At 41.0% G+C, this 19,780-nt stretch overlaps 2 protein-coding genes and 1 long non-coding RNA gene across 4 annotated transcripts in view; 1 reads left to right on the top strand and 2 right to left on the bottom strand.

Annotated features, from left to right (window-relative positions):
* Positions 1 to 5,542, bottom strand: part of UBE2K (ubiquitin conjugating enzyme E2 K) — a 44,167-nt gene extending 38,625 nt beyond the window's left edge. Inside the window, exons 1-2 of one of the 2 annotated variants that reach the window (XM_054632602.2) lie at positions 5,343 to 5,488; positions 4,643 to 4,725 (exon numbers count right to left, since the gene is read on the bottom strand). In XM_054632602.2, coding sequence (XP_054488577.1) covers positions 4,643 to 4,705 — 63 coding nt within the window. In that variant the 5' untranslated portion in view covers positions 4,706 to 4,725; positions 5,343 to 5,488. Of the gene's footprint in view, positions 1 to 4,642; positions 4,726 to 5,342 lie in introns of both variants that reach the window. The other variant, XM_054632601.2, reaches the window with a different exon arrangement.
* The window catches only part of SMIM14 (small integral membrane protein 14), a 56,177-nt gene continuing 41,092 nt past the window's right edge, over positions 4,696 to 19,780 (top strand). Inside the window, exon 1 of the mRNA XM_077177603.1 lies at positions 4,696 to 4,715. The gene's annotated coding sequence lies outside the window, so the exon portion shown is untranslated. The remainder of the gene's footprint in view (positions 4,716 to 19,780) is intronic.
* LOC143693979 (uncharacterized) lies at positions 6,529 to 17,884 on the bottom strand. Its single transcript, XR_013182135.1, has 2 exons — positions 17,613 to 17,884; positions 6,529 to 10,189 (listed from the first exon to the last, which is right to left on the bottom strand). It is a non-coding gene; the product is annotated as an uncharacterized LOC143693979 (long non-coding RNA).

Below are 19,780 nucleotides of genomic sequence, written 5' to 3' on the forward strand. Positions count from 1 at the left end.
CCACGCGTGTTCTCTCAAGCAGAGAACAGAGGTGAAGAATCCCTTCTCACAACTCCCTGGCTACATACTTGCTAATGCAATCCAGTATGTGGTTGGACTTCTTTGCCACCACCATCACGTTCAACTGGCTTTTCACTAGGTCATGAAGTTCTTTTCCTGCTAGACTGCTTCCTTTCCAGTCAGTCTCCTGACTGTACATATGGATGCATGGAGTTACTTCCTCCCAGGTGTAGCACTTGGCACCTACCTTAGCTGAGCTTCAAAAGGTTCCTGCCAGGACATTCATTTCTCCAGCCCACTAAGATTCCATTTTGCATAGCAGCCCCAAGCTCCACACACATTTTTTTAATCATATGCAGGCCTTCGGAGAGACTGGTACCAATATAATAATGACACTTTCAGCGTTCTTATGTTTACACCTTTTTTTACCTTTATGCCTCTCAATCAACTAAGCACACTCAAGCTTTTTTCGCAGTTGTCCTGGTTTTGGCCAAAACAGAGTTAATTTTTTTCCTAGTAGCTGATACAGAGCTGGGTTTTGGATTCAGTCTGTGAATAATGTTGATAACACACTGATGTTGCTGGGTACAGCTTACTCTAAGTCAAGGACTTTATAGTTTCCCATGCTCTGCCAACAAGCACAGGAACAGGAAGCCAGGAGGGTGCATGGCCAGGACAGCTGAGCCAAACTGGCCAAAGGGATGTTCCATCCCATAGAATGTCACACTCAGTATAGAAACTGGGGGGATTGGCTGGGAGCTGCTGATTGATGCTGGGATGGGCTGGGAACAGATGAACAGGTAGTGAGCAATTGCACTGGACATCCCTTGTCTTCATCCAGCTTTATTCTTCTCTCTCTTTTCGTAATCTCCCTTTCCATTATTTTTACTATATTTTACTTTATTTAAATTAGTAAACTGCTCTTATCTTAACTCATGGATTTTATCTATTTTCCAATTCTTCCTAGCCCATTGTGGGGAGTGGGGTATCTGATTGAGCAGCTGCACAGTACTTGCTGCCCCCTGGGATTAAACAATGAAAACAATCCCACTGCACTCACTAAACTTCTACTGACTTCAATGGGACTATTCTTACAAGTCAAAGGTTAAGCACATGTATCACTGTCAAATGGATACTGTTTAAAATATGTATGCTGCTGGCTCAGGAACCATAATAGAAGAAAATTCATTCTTATAAATACCTGCATTGCTTCTACATGATAAATAGGAAGAAAAACAAGAATCCTACTAATGCTAAAGTACAATTACAACCAGAAGTTTCCACATTAATGGATTCAGTATCTAAGACTGCCCAAATATAAGCAAACTAAAGCAATGAAGTTTTTAGGAGCTTGAAGATTAAATCTATGGCTTTTCCAAACAGCAAAAACATTTTCAGAGATGTTACTTAGTATCTTGCTATATACTGAAATAAATTACAAGATCTCTAAAGGCCTACTCACCAGGTCTTTACAAGTCCAAGAAAGGTATGGCAGACTACAGCTATTTTTCCCTTCCCTTTTGCCTGCAAATCACTGAAACACATAGCAGACTCCAAAACAAACACTCATTTCCTTCTTGGAAATCAAGTTCTTGAAGTTTTTGTTGTTAACCCACTATCTTTGCTTGAATGCTGTTTTGGGTTCAAGCAAGTTACAAATTTACACTGCTACTTCATATCTGTTCATGAAGATACACTCCATAATTGCAGCTGAGTTAAATTTACTCACAGCTCTACCTGGATTTACCTGCCATAAATGTCTCTTCATATTTGTAAGAGAAGAACATTTCATGGTAGACATACCAGCAATTCTCTTCTTGCTAGAAGGAAGCTATGTTTCCCAAAGCGTCACCTTCAATACCAGATTAGAGTTTTCACTGCAAAAGGTATCAATTAGTAGAAAACACCTTACATTTCCACATGATAAAGGAAATTGGATGGCCAATTAAACATTGAATCCTTCACTGCTAGCAGAGTCTAATTTCTTCAAAGTAAACACTGATGCTTTATTAAATTACAAAAAACAAGTTACACGTAATGTTTAACATACCTGATCAATTACAATACGTCTCAGCATCAGTCTTTAAGTGACCACAAGATCTTTCATGTTTATATTAATTATTAAATGCCAGGCAAGTTCTCCCTCTCATAAGATAGCTACTTGTAAACAGAGAGCAGGTAAGGATTTGGCTACCCAATGCAGCATTCCAGTAACTTAATCTAAAAATAACACCAGCTAACCCTCACTAAAACTTTCTCCTACTTAGTAAAAGCAGGATACTATTCTCCTTCCACCTCTTCATTGGTTTCTCCATCATGCTGCAGCTTCATACTTTTGTTCAACATATATTTTGTAGCTTTATAATTTCAGCCCATAAAACCAACAAGAAAACAGATTAATGAAATGACGGAAGAAGGAGAGAGATAAAGTAGAACATCTGATCTCTTGCCTACACATATTTAACCAGTAAAGTTACTACCTAGATGAACTTAACAACTTTATCCTTGTTACAGATGCACAATACCTCGCCCACCTTAGAACTGTAAAGCTTTCTCCACACACAAAAGTAAGAAGTTTAAAAATCATACTTTAGAGAGCACTCCTGACAAAGAAGCTTTGATTATTTTTATCTATTTAATTCAAATATTAAGAGATGCAAAGTTACAGGTATCCCTCTCATATAAGCAATACCCTACTTCTTAATGTAATGTGTGTTTATAACAAAACTACAAATAATAAAGCAAGCAGAGCAGAAGCACTTTTCTCTTCCTCAAGTGTGATAAGACCTTAAATACTTTTACAAAACACTCAAGAAGTCCCAGATTCAGCTTAGAAATACGGAAGATCCTTCATCTCTTACTTGTAAACCAGACAGCAAGGTAGTATTTCACATTTTAGTTATTTCCCAGAAATTTCATTCAAGAAAAAAGGAAGGGCTAAATAATATGAAAAGTCTATTTAGTCCTGAGTGGCAAGGATTCCTAGATACTTATCCACAGCAAGGATAAACATACTTTACAGTGAGTTTAGCACTTCCAACACATTATTAAAATGCAGAAGGAATTAACTGTCATCCAGCTGCTCCCTTTTAAAAACATTTCTAGTTCCACCACTCTATTCAGCATAAAGGTGAGTAGTGGAAGAAGACAGAGAACAAACTTCCTATGTACTTTTCTCCCTGTGTGCCTACCCCCTTCCCAGGCATTTGTGCTCCTATTACATCTTACATCTACAAGGAAAAGGGGAGGAGGGGCTGCTCTTCAAGTAGTTTGAAGCATTAAATCAGGAATAATTTAAGAACAGATAATGTGAGCCACTTTGCTTTCAGAGAGGGACTAACAAACTTCTAAACAACAAATTTTACATTGCCATTCATTAAAAAGATTTCTTTTTGAAGAAACCATGTTTAATAATAATTTTAGTAAATAGTAAGAAAACTCCTTTTTATTTTGTTTTGTGATTTGTAGTATTTAATTGGACCTTCATTCATCATCCCACTCCACATGTTTTCACACCCAGTGATAATGACACCATAGTTTGACTGCACTGGAATGTACAAACATTCACAAAAAAAACTTTGCTTGCAACTTTGGTAACCATTGAGTAACGCTGAAATTTTGCATTCAAGACATGGGAGTCAGTATAGTCTGTAAACAGCAATTTTATACATACTAATGTATCATGACCCTTATGTAGCTTGCTAATGGCAGAAGAAAAAGAAATATCAAGAGTCTGCTATACTATGATTTTGAAATTCCATTAATTGAATTTCATAAGAATTATGACCTTTTTTCTGGATAGCTTCAGGCAGCTCAAAGGCTATCTTAAAATAATATCCATTTTCAAAATTCTGTAACTGTGTCCTAAAGACTAGACAAACAGAAATAATAAAAAATGAGCACACTAGATCCAACCTTTACAGTAAGAAAATTTACCATTCACCTCCCCAAAACCTATGTAAGGTAAGGTTTCTTTTATTTTCTCTACATAAAGCAAAGGGAAAGGGTTTTGAAGCCTTTAGAAAGCACTTCCAAATAGACTTCTTTGTTTCCACAGTATCAGCTGGTTATACAGGGTATGAGGTCTACATTCTCTAGCATTGGTATAAAGGTATCCACCTAGAAATTTCTCTTGGTCTCCATGCAATTCTGTATTTGCTGTGCAATAGCTTGGCAAAATCAGCCTGGGCTCTAAAGGCAGCTGTAAAACAAGGCCCATGCATTTTTCTAAGGGCTAGTTCAAGATGCATAGCAACAATGTTTTTAGCATACAATATAAAAGTACATCAACTACTGCTACCCTAAACGTGTTTTCCTAAAGCCATTAGTACCTTTCAAAAATTATCCTCTCATTTTTTTCTCTGTGAATATGTCCAGATTTCTGAAACACCAGCTTCAGGAGTTACATATTCACATTAATATTTCACAAGGATCTAACCTGCAACATCATCCCAAGTAGGACGATAATGACGACACAACCATTAAAACATATCTGGCTGACGTCCACCAACTCAGACACAGACACAGCAAAAGCTGTATTGATGCAAGCCTGCAAACACTGCTATATATTCCCCCAAACTGATCAGAACTTCTTTACTGCTGCCCTGAAAGTAGTCAGCCTCTCTTACTGACCACCACATACCTCTGAACATACTGATCGGGAAACGAGGTAACATGACTGAAATGAGTGAGGCTTTAAAAGCATCCTTCTGAAGGTGAGTAAGCCTGCAGTGGGATAAAGGAAGTTCTGTATAAAGGGAAGCTAAATGGAGGTTTAATAGCAAACGCTAAAAAGCCCCAAACATTAAACCCCTACCCTGCAGCCTCGGGCCCTGGCGAGCCAAAGGGGTCAGCTGAAGGGGATGTGTGGGATCACGTACCCCGGCTCACCCTCCCCAGTCCGTTCCATCTATCCATCCATCCCTGCCGGTGCCGCGCGGGCGGACGCGGGAGGGCGCGTGCCGGGGGTCCCCGCGGAGGCCGGGCCGGCCCCACCCGCCCCGCTCCGTGGCGTCCGGCCTGGCGGCGCTCCCGAGCACCGACCGCCGGGAGCCCTGGCCGGGGGCCGGCCCGCCCGGCCTCTTCGGGCCCTGCCGCCGCGCTTCCTGCGGCCCCCTCCTCCTCCTCCCAACGGCTGGCGGGCCCCGTGTCCCCAGGAATCGCCATTCCCCTCCCAGATGCCGTGGGACGGGCCCACCTCCAGGACGGGGAGGTGGGGCCGAGGGGGGTGCGGGGTCCCCACGAAGGCCGGCGGGGCACCCGCACCGTCCACTGCTGCCCACGCTCACACGGGGGAGGGTGGTGGTGGCGGACGCGCAGGGGGTGGGGGGAGAGGCTCTGACCTCTTCGCTCTTCAGCACCTCCTTGAACTCCCGCTTGATCCTCTGCACCGCGATGTTGGCCATCTCCGCAGCGGGCACCCCTCGCCCCCTCCGCGCCGGGCCCAGCGAGCTCCGCCGCCGCTCCGCTGGAGAACTCCCGGCCCTACCAAAATGGCGCCCGCGCCGAGCATGCGCGAAAGGGCTGCCGCCGCTCCTCAGGAGGGGCCGCGGCAGCGCGGCCGGAGCGGCACCGGGGCGGCGGTGGAGCCGGGGGGGCCGTGGCTGGACGCTGCCGGTGGGGCGGCTGCGGCGAGTGGGCTCTGGGCCGCCACCTCCCCGCTGACCCCGAAGGAAGGGTGCGCTGCCCACCTGCAGAGGAGCAGGGGTTCGCCCCGCCGGCCGCCCACCCGCCCGTCCCGGGAGACACCTGCCCGAGCCGCTCGCCCTGTCACGGGCCGGGCGGGCCCGTGGTGAGAGCGTGAGGGGGCACCCCTCAGGCAGAGCCCCGCCGCGGGCGGGCCTCGGGGCGCAGCTGAGGCCGTTGTGTCGTCATGGCTCCCGCCCGGCCCTGCACCGGCCGCGGGGTGAGCCCTGAGGCAGCGGGCCGGCGAACGGGTGTTAAGGAGCGCCCTTGGCAGGGCCGGGCCCGGTCCGCGGCAGCGGAGAAGTGTCTGAGGTGTCGCTGAGGAAACAGCTGGCTCAAGGAGCAGCTGGTATGTCTGCTGCTGAAGCCCTCGAGCAAAAAGAACTAGGGGGCTCCCACGTAACTTGAGAATCTGCTCACCCGGGGCCATAACAGCAATTCTCATCTATTTTTTTCCCATTATGCTCGGCAGAGAAAAATGTTATTCCTTCCACGTCTCTCCCCCAGACCTGCTCCTCGTCCTCTTCCCCCCTCCCCCTGGAGACGCCGGTGCCTCCTCACACGGGACCAGGAGAACCTGCAGGCCCAGAAACAGGTTACTTAATGGGGACAGTGAAAGGAACTGCTGTTTTTCACAGATTCTGCTACAATGTTTTAAAAGTAGAGTGAAAGACAAAGGTCAGCCCTGTGTAATGGACATTTTATTGTAGAAGCAAACGTGCGCACCCACGATGCTGCTTCTGTTCTGAAATCTGAAATAGGGAAACAGCAACCATAGCTTCTAACCTGAGGTGTATAAAATATGTTATCAAAGAGCATAGATTTTCAGAGGGGAACATGAGATTGTATTTTGAACTGTTTATTCAGGAGCTAGAGGCTTGCCAGACATTAAGGTTTACAGGAACATTTTATGAGGCCCCCTTTTAACGGTGCAGTGCAGGACAACGTACAACACAGACATTTATCTCAACAAATGTCGACTTCTGGTAGGGCTGTTATCTGCAAGTGCCATTCATTCACCTCCATTAGTATACACAGCATTTTAACTACTATATACACTATAAAGAAAATACAAGCAACAAAAAAAATATTTTTTTTTAAATCTGTCGACTATATACAGATGCATGTAGTCCCTTTAATGTGTTTACTCTTCCTATGTAGTTTGACTGGAAAAAGTTCATTTTTCTGTAAAAACAGAAAATGTTCATTTTTCTGTTCATACAGAAAAAGTTCATTTTTCTGTAAAAACAGAAAAACAGATGCATGTGCATCTGTTCATCAATTTTTATTTTCAGATTTAAAATGTTTTATACAATCCAGTTTTTCAGCTAAGGTTTTCAATACCTTTATGAAAAGGACTGTTTTGCAGTAGGCCTGGTTTCTTTTTAATGACTTAATAGTGGGATCTTACACTTTCATTTTCAGAATAATTTAGACATCTGAGTTCCACTGATATGTCTCAAATTCTTTTCGAGGAGGTAGGCCATGGCTTTTCTGTCACCAGTAGAGAAAGGATGATAACTCTTTTTTGCCTCTTAGATGAAAGTTAGGTTTGTAGTGTGCTGAACAACTATGACTACTATAGACAAAAATAATAAAGGTAGTACATAAAATCTCCTGGTTAAATCCTTCATGTCTTTTCAGACAGCTCACAGAAAGAAGCTAAGCTTCCAATATTCAGATTTTGCTCTGAATGGAGTGGAAAACATGACCTTTATTAAGTGTCAAAATCCTTTGTGTTCCTGTGAATATGCTTTTATGTTATATGTAGTGAACATCCAGTAACAGCCATGGTAAAGGGCAATGATTTTGTCTGGTTTGTACCGAGGTTCATTTTTGTGTGCTCATTTGGATTACAAATGTCAGAGTCTGCTGCTGCAAAAATGAAATTAATATGAATTACTGTATCTCTTTTCCTTGTTATATCCCATTCCTTTCCCTTGTCCTTAAGTAGGCATTTTTCACTTACAACTGTTTCATATTCACCATAATACTGTGTTAATTTTCTCTTTGCTGAAAGACAGATATAGAAAGGCTTTTTGGATGGTAGAACCAAGTAGTGGTGAGTTTTGCCAGGATCAAAGTCTATGTAAAAATCAGTACCTTACATAATCAGCATGCTGGAAGTATCACTTTATACCTTCAATACTGTTTTATACTTTATTGTAATTTACTATTTTACAGAAGATTCTACAGGGGTTTAGGGTAGAACAGGACCATAGACTTTGAATAGGTGTTTTGGGGTTTGGTTTGGTTTTTTGGGTGGAGTTGGGTTTTTGTTTGTTGTTTTATTTTTGCTTTGTTAAAAAAGATAATGCCTAGACAAAATTTGAGAACAGACTCTTTGTGTGATTTCAGGGACTCCCATGTCTGACTCCCTAATATATTTTATGGTACATTGATAATAAAGCCCTGAATTAAGTTCTCATTAGTATTTTGCCCTTAGAAAAATCCACACACAATATGTACAACTGTAGTACATTGAACATAGCTATTTTTTTGAATTAAAAATATCTGTAGTATATATGATTTCAGGAGATAGTTCTTCATTGACCCTATCACCATTTTAGTCTCATACTGAACAACTCTTTCAATAGCAGCTTTTACAAACTGGCTGCAGATTGGTTTATGCTTTTGCCTGTTGGTGTTGATCACAACTAATAAAGTGAGAGATACAATTCTGAGTATCTATGCATTGTTTATTATGATTGGCATATTGTTTTGAAAGACTCCTGAAAGTGGGAGAAGGAGATATAGTTGAAGTTCAAAATATGTAAGGTTATTGCAGGAGGAAGGTTGGTAGGGTCAGTGGTTGCAAGGCCTCAGCCCAAGCTCTCAATATGGAAAGGCTAACAATATTTATTAGCCAGTGCTGGGATAACCAAACATCCTAAACACTGTAATTTCCCATGTAATGTGAAATGTATATAGGAAATATACAGTCTATCATGTAACCTATATATAGGAAAGAGTCCCCACATTTTCATGGAAAAGTGGCTGTGGCTCATGCAAAGTTTGTGCACAATGGACTCGCTGTACATCCAATATAGCCCCATGTGCATGGCTCTTCTCTCTCTGGCTATGGATGCCCCCAGCCATGGCTCTTCTCTCTCTGGCTATGGATGCCCCCAGCCATGGCTCTTCTCTCTCTGACTATGGAAATCCCCAGCCATGGCTCTTCTCTCTCTGGCTATGGATGTCCCCAGCCATGGCTCTTCTCTCTCTGGCTATGGATGTCCCCAGCCATGGCTCTTCTCTCTCTGGCTATGGATGCCCCCACCCATGGCTCTTCTCTCTCTGGCTATGGATGTCCCCAGCCATGGCTCTTCTCTCTCTGGCTATGGATGTCCCCAGCCATGGCTCTTCTCTCTCTGGCTATGGATGCCCCCACCCATGGCTCTTCTCTCTCTGGCTATGGATGCCCCCACCCATGGCTCTTCTCTCTCTGGCTATGGATGCCCCCAGCCCCAGTGCACTGCCTGGGGACTCCAAGATGCTTATGACAGCACTAAGTGCTTTCTGTTCTTCAAGTTAAGATTCTTGGTGATCTTTTTCTCATTTCCATATTTTCCTAATTTTATTCTTTTCATATCAATAGGACATTTTTATAGTAGAATTACTGAGAGAAAATTTGGAATTATTGAGATAGTCCCCTGTGATTAGAGGAAAATGAGATTTTTGAAACATTAACTTTGCAGTATGCAGCATTCTATTTCTCTTTTACTGTTTTATGTCTTGCATAACAAAACTACCACCTCTTCATCTTGGCTTCTTTAGTTTAGAAAAATCAAAAATGTCAGGCTTGATCTTCTCTCTTTGTTGCTGGAGGATTACTTATTGAAGAGGAAAGCTGTCTCAAGAGATATGTATATTAATTTCAACCCCTTTAGAAACAGGGGTTGAACCTGTAGCATTTTAAATTCTTATTTTATTTATTTCAGATATTCATATAAGGATTAACTTTACTGGCTGTGTTAGTACTAGATTATATGCACTTTGCATTTAAATGTTTGTATGCTCATTTATAATAGTGCTTTATTTTTAAAAAAGGCAACAATTAATATTCATAGAAACAGGTTATTTTTAAATTTAACCTTCGTTTTCTACGGAAGGTACACCTACAGCTCTCTTTCTACGATCCCAGCTTTTACCAGAGAAATGCAGAAATTGTCTTTTTTATCTGCATATCATTCAGCACATTTCAGAGACTAAGAATAAATTTAGCCCGCACGTTTATTGTCTGTCATATTGCGTTCCTGTTGTGGCAACGTCTGGATGATTCAACTTACCTGTGATTAGCATTATCATAAAAATAACGAACTGGTCGTGCAAGTTGACCGAGTTTGAAGATGTCATCTTAACTTTCCTGTTCCTCCCATAGGTGTCCATGTCCGGTTGCGTGGCCAGGTGTAAGAGTGCCCTCTCCTGGGTGGAACAGGGCAACTTGCCTTGCTCGCCTGAGACGGATCCCTCTGTTGGGAAGCTTTCCTTTGTCCGGCCTTACCTGTAAAAGTATTTATGAAGAACTTGTAGGAGTTCTGTAGGCAGAAATGGCAAAACCAGTAGAACAGAAATTGCTCGGTGTTCAGGAAGAGAGAGGAGGTATTCACTCGAGATGCCTGTGCTTACCAAAATATGTTTTTCATGTTGTTAGCAGATGAAATGTATATGCATTAAAAGGCAATAAGGTTTCTAACTAAATATTAGAGTGATGTGAAGTCACTCAGGTTGAATTCATATGATGCAATTCATCTGAATTAGTGGAGTTGCATCAGACATCAATCTATAGCATAGGAAAAATTTCATTAAATAATGAATGGGCAGAATTTTTTTGTAGTTCAATAACACCCTATTGTCCTTCACTTGTTAAGGGCTGTTATTAGAAATTGACAGGACACCCTGGACTTTTCATTAATTTGATATTGGTCTGCCTATATCTTCTAAATTAATGTTATATCTGAACATGATGTTTCTAGTAGGAAAACCTAGATACAAAAACACCCAACGTTTTTGAGTCTGTGAGCAAAATTACTGGGGTTTTAAGTTTCCACTTTTTTGTGGAGGAGTGATTTTCAACTGACAGTACATACACCTTGAGGTCCACAGGCCAATTCTCGTGGCTTCATGAAGAAACAAAAAAAAGAGGGTGGAGGAATTAGGTTCAGCTGTGAAATAGTTCTTGTAATTTTGCAGGAGCTCCCAAGTTGATTAATATTCTTAATGATCAGGCATCTACCTTGAAAATTTGGCAGTCAAAGACTGACAAGTTGATTACAGGGAAATAGAAGCACTTCTTATAAAGTGTGCTCCTTTTTTCCTATTACAAAAAGAAGATAGCAGTCTTTCTGAGGATCCTTTCAAAATGAAAGTAAGCTGTGAATACAGAAATAGATTTCACAACCTAACATAGCTTTATTAGTAGTTTTATGAATATAAGAGTTATAAGGGAAGAGAGGATTTAACCAATCTTATAAAGAACTTAGTGACCATGCTATGTTGCTGGTATATTGTTGTCCACTCAAAAAACATTTACTACCTTGAGTGAAGAATTTGTACCATTTTAAGTATTTTGTGTTATCATCTATTAGTGTAATAACTTATAGTATGTTATCAAATCTGTGTAACTTTATTTAATTAAATATTGTGATCTTTCATTCACAGAAAGGTACAAAAGGGAGTTAGAGCTGCCTTAAAAGGCCAGCTGGACAGCTTTTCCTGGCCAACTGGACATTATCTTCTCCTCATGGTAGGATTTGTGACTGAGTAACATTTGCTGCTATTTTAATGACTATAGGGGCTAAAATCAGATCCAGACTGATACTCAGTAAAGCCTCCATTTATAAAAGTCATCAGGACTGAAATATATCTGACCTTTTAGCTAAAAGCTTAAATTTACTGTTCAGTGTAGTGGTAGCCAGGGAAGTGCCTAAATGCAGCAAGTAAGTAAGGGAGAAGATAAAATGGCATTGATATTTTGAAGTGATTGTTTGGGGGGTGGAGTTAGAGTCTCTCATTAGGAGATTTGAGTTTGGAATTAGAACTAGAGCAGCAAAAAATTGTGAAGCAGTAATTGAATGAATATGGGAATCCAGAATAAATGAAAAATAAACCTACTTTCTTTGGTAGTGGTATTTACTGCTAAAATATTTTCATATTCCTAACAATGTAGATAAGCTGAGTGCTGGGAAGCTCACTGTATAAAGAGGTTCAACTGCCAGCATATATATATAAAAATTTGTGTCTCTGGGATGGTTCCAGCTGGCTATCTGTATTTTCCTTTGAGCAGATAGGCAACACTTGTTCAGGGAGTTTATGTTGCAAACTGATCTGCATCACTGCTGTGTCTGCTCAAGAGAAAAGGGTGAGAGTGGACACCTTTCCTCCTAATGTACATAATTTGAGACATAGAGCCATCAACACAGGCTGCAGAGTGTATTATGCTCCTGCAGGCAATAGTCTTATAAATGGTTTTATGAGGTGGTCCCACCTCAAAAAAGTTTCCAGCTATAAGAGAATATGCATTAAAGATGTGTGAATAACCACAGTATAGTACAAGAATATGTGCAGTAAAATCAGAAAACTACTACAAGCCAAGCCACAGAGACAACAGACTCCAGTATACTTTGCATATAAATTGTTAAGAATTCCTCCAATGGTCTCTCTGTTTTGTAAAGCACGGGGCTTTTTAGGGATCCTGAAAGGTAGGGCTAATAGTAAAAAAGAAATCTGGGGCTCTTGAATTCAGTTATTTTTGCTTGATCCAGCAATTTTTGATTTTGAGTTTTTTTGAAAATTGTATCTAGAATTTGAATTTACTTTTATGATGGCCATTTTGCTAAACTACATGGGCACCATGTTATCATGTGCACCAAATCCACAACTGATGGAAGCCTTTTGGAACTGTCTACAACAAAAATTTACAAAATAGTGAAGTTTGTCAGAGATCATCTAGAAAAAGCTCAGCTCTGACAGATGGGTAATTTATCAGGCTCTGTTGTTGTAGATACCATCCTAAAATAGCTGCATTTTGGAGACTAGAACAATTTTGTACTAGGAAAAAAAACCCAAGTTTTTCTATTAATCTTACTACAATAGAATAATAATTTAGAATTAAAGCCTTAAGTCTAAATCACTAGTCAGTGTTTGTACCACAGTTCTGTAAAAAAGTTAATTGAATAGGATTGCAAATCATAGAAACCAGTAAGGATCAATTCAAGAATAGAAGCCAGGACAATCTGATCTTTGTTGTTTTCCTAACCTGATTGTCTTCAGTTTGTCCACATGGCCAGCAAGAACACTGCACCTGGCAATTTATTAGAGAACACTGAGGATAAAGTCAGGTTAAACAAACAAGGCTCAAATAGTGTCCTGTACTGAGTAATGTACAGTTTCCCTGAACACAGCAGATACAAGCCATTTTTCTGGTCTGTGGATTTCTGCCAGGCATGCAATGTTTCACAAAGCAGTATCTAGAAAATCCCTACTATTCTGTGTGTCTGTCTTTTCAGTAATAGCATATGCCTTTGTTTAGGTGGAAGATCTAGTTTAGATGTAAGGAGTTTCTTGTCTTGAACATTTTTCTCAAACAAAGGGTAGCAATTATAGCAGTTTCATTGAAGAATAATCCATCTCATAAAATTTCCTGTTACAGATTTCCCATCTTTCTGACAGTGCAAAAAGATCACATGGTGAATTGGAACAAGCTTTTAAAGGCAGTATTCTGGACTGTATCTTTGTTTCCCCAAACAGGGCTTAGTCGTGCTGGGAAGTATTCAGTCATGCTGTATGATTGCCTCTTGATTTTGCAGATTCTAACCCTTAGTGATGCCTTGGGAAGGCTGACCTAGAACAGAGGCTAGATAGAGTAAAAGAATCAAGTAGGGATTTATTAAAAGGCCTTAATGGTTACACCTTGGGCAGTATGAGAGCCTGGCCAGGGCTACAGCCAAGATGAACCCAAAATTGTCACAAAAATGGATGACTGGTCACAGGGTCTCTCACTTTTATAAGTTCTGGTCCATTTGTATATTAATTGTTAAATTGTTGGAGTTAATTGTTAAATTGGAGTTAACTGTTCAATTATAGCTTTAGGTTATGAAGTTCATCCCTCCTTATTTTCTCTCTTCAGTCCACCTTTGTTTATACTTTTTGGGCCTGGAACTGGTAACAGTTGTCCTTGGACAAGCTGGAAAAGGATTGTTTTGTCTACCTACCTTGTGAAGAGAACTTGCTAACACTTTATATGAAGCTCAGAGTTACACACTAAAGCAGCACAGAATCTGAAAAATACAGAAGCTAAAACTTAAGGCATCATTTGTCCTAGGAATATTGTAATATTACACTGTTGGTCCCTTCCCCAAACACAGAGCAGATATAAAAGGTATTAACTCTCCTAGCAGACTTATTTATAGGTGCCATACTATCCCTGTATCTTAATATCACTCATTCCAACTAATTTTACTCCCACAGAAATTGCAGTGAAAGTGCTTTGCAGGTATATCTACCCCTGGCTTCCCTCTTGAGTGGCATAATGTCACAGAATCACAGCAGGGTCAAGGTTGGAAGGGACCTCTTCAGATCATCTAGACCACCCTTTCTGCCAAAGCGGGGTCAGCCAGAGCAAGTTGCCTTGCCAGGACCATGTCCATTTGAATATCTCTATGGATATGAGATAGCACAGCCCTTCTGGGCAACCACTACCAATGTTCAGTTAGCATCAGAAAAAAGAAGTGTTAGCTCTTGTTTAGCTCTTGTCCTGTCACTGGGCACCATTGTGAAAGGACTGGCTACCTCAGTATTTTCTCTACAAAGAAGTTGGGCTTCTGCTATAATACAGCTTCAGCTTCCAATCTTTCCATCCTTTTTTTTCAGTAATTATCTTCAGTTTTAGAGACATCTTTTCCTTTCCACTTTCTAGGTGCCAATTACTGAGATAATCTGTGTCTAATGATTACCTCAGTAGCTTAACAAAAGGTAACCACAAGAACCCATTTAAACACCAAAAATGTAAATTCATACTTTCAAACACCCCAAAGGTTTCCCTCAATCCGTGTGGTGTTTTTGCAAAATCTCTGAACTGTGAAGTATGAGTTGAATTGAATTATATAATGGTTTGGGTTGGAAAGTACCTTAAAGACCACCTACTTTCAACCCCCTGCCATGGGTGACACCTTCCACTAGACCAGGTTACTCAGGGCCCTATTCAACCTGGCCTTGAGTACTTCCATGGATGTGGCAGCCACAACTTCTCTGGACAACCTGTTCCAGTGCCTCACCACCCTCACAGTAAGAAATTTCATCCTAATAAACCCATTGTTAAAAGTCTCTCCAGACTTCTTGCACCCTTTTAGGTACTGGAAGGACACAATAAAGTCTCCCACAGCCTCAGCTCTCAGCTGTTCCTTATGGGAGAGGGGCTCCATCCTTCTGATCATCTTTGTGGCTTTCCTGTGGGCTCATTCCAAGAGGTCCATGTCCTTCTTATGTTGTGGGACCCAAAGCTGGATACAGTACTCCAGGTGGGGTCTCACAGGAGCACAGTAGAGGAGATGAATCGTGGTCCTTGACCTACAGACCACGCTTTTGATGCAGCCCAGGATACAACTGGCTTTCTGGGCTGCAAGTGCACATTGCTGGATCATGTCCAGCCTCTCATCCACCAGCACTTCCAGGTCCTCCTCAGCAGGGCTGCTCTCAATCCATTCTCCTCCCAGCCTGTATTTGTCCTTGGGCTTGCCTTAACCCAGGTGCAGGACCTTGCACTTGGCCTTGTTGAACTTCACACAGACCCACCTCCCTCCAGTGTCTTGTTCGCACCACTCAGCTTGGTGTTGTCAACAAACTTGCTGAGGGTATACTACAGAAGAATTCTTTTTTCCTGACCAGACAGTGTTGTGAAGTTCTGTAAAGTCAGATTTTCTTTCTTACACTAAACCACTTGTAGGGTTTACAGCTCCTCTTCAAAAGGTGTGACATCCTACAGCAAACATCCAGCTGCATCATACCACATCGTCAAACAAAATTTGCTCAAAAGCAAATATGCACAAGTTAAAAACCTTGCGTTATGTCTATAGGGATCTTGCCCAGTTGAGAGAGCAGCCATTTATCGTACGCTTGTCAATACTCATGTTCTAATATCCAAAGTAAAAATCATGTTTGAATGTGCTACAGAAACCAGAGTATCACTTACTATGATCAGATTTTTTTTCAACAATGTGATTTAGTTCTCTGTAGTCCGTAGAGATGCTGCCACGTTTTATGTGATACAATACTGATCTTCAAGTGCTGACTGACAGAGTTATGCCTTTTGATACACCTCCTCAGTAACACATGAAATGTCTTCTCTTCTTGCCATATCTTTTTGATTAGTAAATAATGCCTTGGCTTTTTAATGGATAGTACTCTTAAATTTCAATCATATACCAAGTGCTTAATACTAACTGCAAACTGCATATATCAATTTCAGATCAGAGTAATTTTCAGTTCATGACCAGAAAATTTTAATTCATTGCTGCTTCTTAGTTATATCTAGTAAAATGTTTTTAAAAATCCTTTAGGATCTTGTTTTCATGTTCTCTTCTCATTTCTGCACCTAGTATCAAATCTGCTTGCTTGCATTTTAGCTTGTGGTTTGTCTATCAGATACGGCTTCTTCTACTAGGCATTCACTTGGAAATGAAGAAGGATTCATTTTTATTTCAAGTCTGTAACAGTTGAGGGCTCTGACTCATGTTCAGAGGCATTTTGAGACTAAATGCTGAAATGGCTCTGAACATAGAGGGTGACATGAGATGTGTTTTTCCCGAGTGGCAGCAGTTTTCAGATGAATATAGCAACGTTAGCTGCTGGTAAATTTATGGCTGCAGATAGCTTATGTGAACTACAGTTGCTTATGAAGCAGTTCACTCTGTTTCTCATCTTTTCTTTGCAAGAAAGCCACCACAGTTGAACAGCTACTATTATGATTTCTGTTCCAGAGGAAAAACAATTTTTTAAGGTTATAGCAGTGTTGGTTCACTTAGACCACATTTTTAGAGGGGATTGGCCTAAGCTTTTGCAAAATAATGTTCCCAATACTGATTGGATAATTATCAATGAAATTTAGTGGACTATTAACTTATGTGGTTACTGAGAACATACTATTCTAATACTACAGAACCATTTCAGCCTAATTCAGATGGTGTATCATACCAGTGAGTGTTATCATTAACAATTTAGTGGCTCAGGACTTAATCCTCTATTTTTAAATTGCTTTTTGCAAGCCTGACCTTATAAGCATCCCAATTGGCCTGCTTGCATTTCATAGTTATTCTAAATTACTAATCATTATTCTAGTTAAGTGTAAAATAATCCTTGTCATCCCCTCAACTTCAGATTTGCTTCATCCATTTCATAGTTTGGAAAACTTCACTGGGCAGCTGTGGTCTGGCAGCATTGCAGCAATCCTTTGTGGTCATTTTCCCTAGACTGTGGCTAATTGATCCCAAAAGTCTGTGTTGGTGTGTTGATGCTTCAGGAGCTCAAACGAGCCTCCATAGATCCTCTGACAATTTCACTGGAGTTTCTTGTTTCCACTGAGCCGTATTTTTTCTGTGAGTTCTGACAATTGCAGTTGAGTGTTTGTTAAGTTTAGATCTGCACATTGATAGAAAACCTGGCAGTATACATTTGGTTCAGTGGTGATTACATGAGCAAATATCAGTAAAATTAACATAAGTACACAATGTAGTCTTTGTGCCAGCCAATTCTCAGGCTTGCTGCCTAGTATCCCAAAGGGCTTTTCAATTCTCCAGAGCTTTGTGAGATGCCAGTCTAGCTGAATTCTAGGAATGCTTGCAGGCAACTTTTTTAAGGACTTGGCTTCTTTTTCCAAAATTGGATTTCCTTTTCCAAAAATCCCAGTGTTGCTGCCAAAAGGCCTCTCTTACCTTGATTCTACAAGGGTATTTAATAATCTTTTCCTTTGCACTTCCTAGGTGCCAATTTCAGACCATTTTGCAGACCTCTTCCAAATGGCTCTTTGGTATCAAAATTTGCAGCAGAATTTCCTTAGAATAGCATTATCTCCTTATTATGAACAAGAAAAGAGGGAGCAGACAGAAAAGGAGTTACATTAGGAGGATTTGTCCCATTTCTAGGTAATTTTTCAGATCTGATGAAACTGCATGAATTGCAGATGAACAATTTCCACTCCACAGAATACCTGGATGTCAGCAATACAATGCCTAGTGACATGACTTATGCAGCAAAGATGAAAATAACATCAGCAGAAAAAGAACTTGAGAATGGGAAAAGCAATGTTCTGGGGTGTCTGTAAACAAGCTCATTCATTATTTGGGAAGTTAGATCACCAACACAACTCCTAATTTACCATTGCCTACTGAGGTAGAAAAGTTGAAAGCTAGCACTGTGATGTGGAATGTGACACCTGCCTGTTGCTTTACAAAATGCCCAACCTACAGTACTTTCAGATTATGGATGTAGATAATGTATAGTAACTTTTGCTAAACTTCCACCCTCCTCCATTATAAAGGGTTTTGTTAAAAGGACTAATACCACCCTCTGCTCTTTAATCAGAGTTGTCTTCATAGTTTTAGCCTGGCAATGGGCAGCACAATTCTTTCAGTGTGCCAAAATCAGTAGATTCACAATTCTACCCCTGTTACTACCTGATTTTGAATGCATCTCATGGCTTTGTTCCTAAAGTAGTCTACATCACTGTTTTCATCATAGTTTGACTGCCAGAATGGAAACTTCATAGAGTGAGTTGAAAATAGCCTCCATATCAGGATCTTGTTTTACTGCTGTATTGTGCACTAAATTTGTGAGTGTAAGGGGGAGCAGATGGCTGAAGTCTGGGAGTAGGAAGCTGAGATAGCATCAGTGCCTGCTATGCCTTGTTCATTTGCCCGTGGGAACCAGGAGGGCCAAATTCTGAGGGATGCTCTGGCAGAATGTTTTATTTAAAACACGCAGCTACTTTCTGCATACCTGTATGTTCTTGCTGTTTTGAAAGCAATAAGCTTATACATTGTTTCTCTTGCTCCTGGTCCCTACTTTCTGTGGTTCCTGTTGCCTGCCCCTCTTCCTTGACAGTTCATCCTCTGAAGTTTCATACATGAGGATAACCCTTTCACAAATCCATCCTTTATTAGGCCCATCAGCTTCCCGTACTTCCAAACATGGGAATGGAAACATATATGTTGAACAAAAAAAATAATTGGGAAAAAAATTGCTATTTTGCTGTCAAAAGGAAGTGCAAATAATGCAGGATACTGGAAAAATCCTCAGCTTTTACTGAAACCAGGTAAGTAAAGCTATTTTCAGATATGCTGAGCTTTTCAGCATACAACATGGGGTGAAGAAATGAGAGTAGGGAAGGGTAGCTTTTATCTCACCCAGTGGGGCTGGTTGGCCAGCCAGGTAGTGCTTCTTGCACACCTCTTCAAGGCACAATTTCAAAACATTACCAGATATAATGCAAGTACCTGGATGGGGTGATGTGAGAAATGAGCCAGAAAGATATAATGCACTGAGGTCTGAGGAGGCTGCATTTGATTCAAAGTGAGGAAGACATCTGAGCTCTAGCTGTGCCACCATTGCATACTGCTTCCTTGTAGATCACTCAGTTGTCATCACTCTCAACTCATGCCTCTCCTATATAGACTCTTTGCAGGCTCATATTATTTCTGACAAGGCATCTCATGCTGCTGGTCAAGCTCACTTAGTCTTGCCCTTCCAGTTCTAGGATTGTTCAAATTCAGTTCTCCAAGAATGAATCACTGAGATTCTTTTATCAGTTTCAATGGTTCCTCCAAATATGCCTGATATCATTTTAGCAACTGCTGTTTGACCTTGTCCAAGAGCTGTTCAGCAAGAAAATAGAAGTGTTTGGCATTTCTGCCTCAGCTTGGCAGAAGGAACCCTCCTCTCTGCTACTGTGCTGTTGGCATTTCTCTCCTCTCTTGTTTGAATCAGGACTAATGGTAAGCTGTGTCTGATTTGGGGATTTCAGGATCTCAGATCCATTTTCTAGAACAATGGCTAGCCCTGTGTATGAAGTGTGGGAGACAGGCAAGACTGGTTAATGGTATTG

Source organism: Agelaius phoeniceus, chromosome 4 (genome assembly GCF_051311805.1).
Source record: "Agelaius phoeniceus isolate bAgePho1 chromosome 4, bAgePho1.hap1, whole genome shotgun sequence".
Taxonomy (NCBI): Eukaryota; Metazoa; Chordata; class Aves; order Passeriformes; family Icteridae; genus Agelaius; species Agelaius phoeniceus.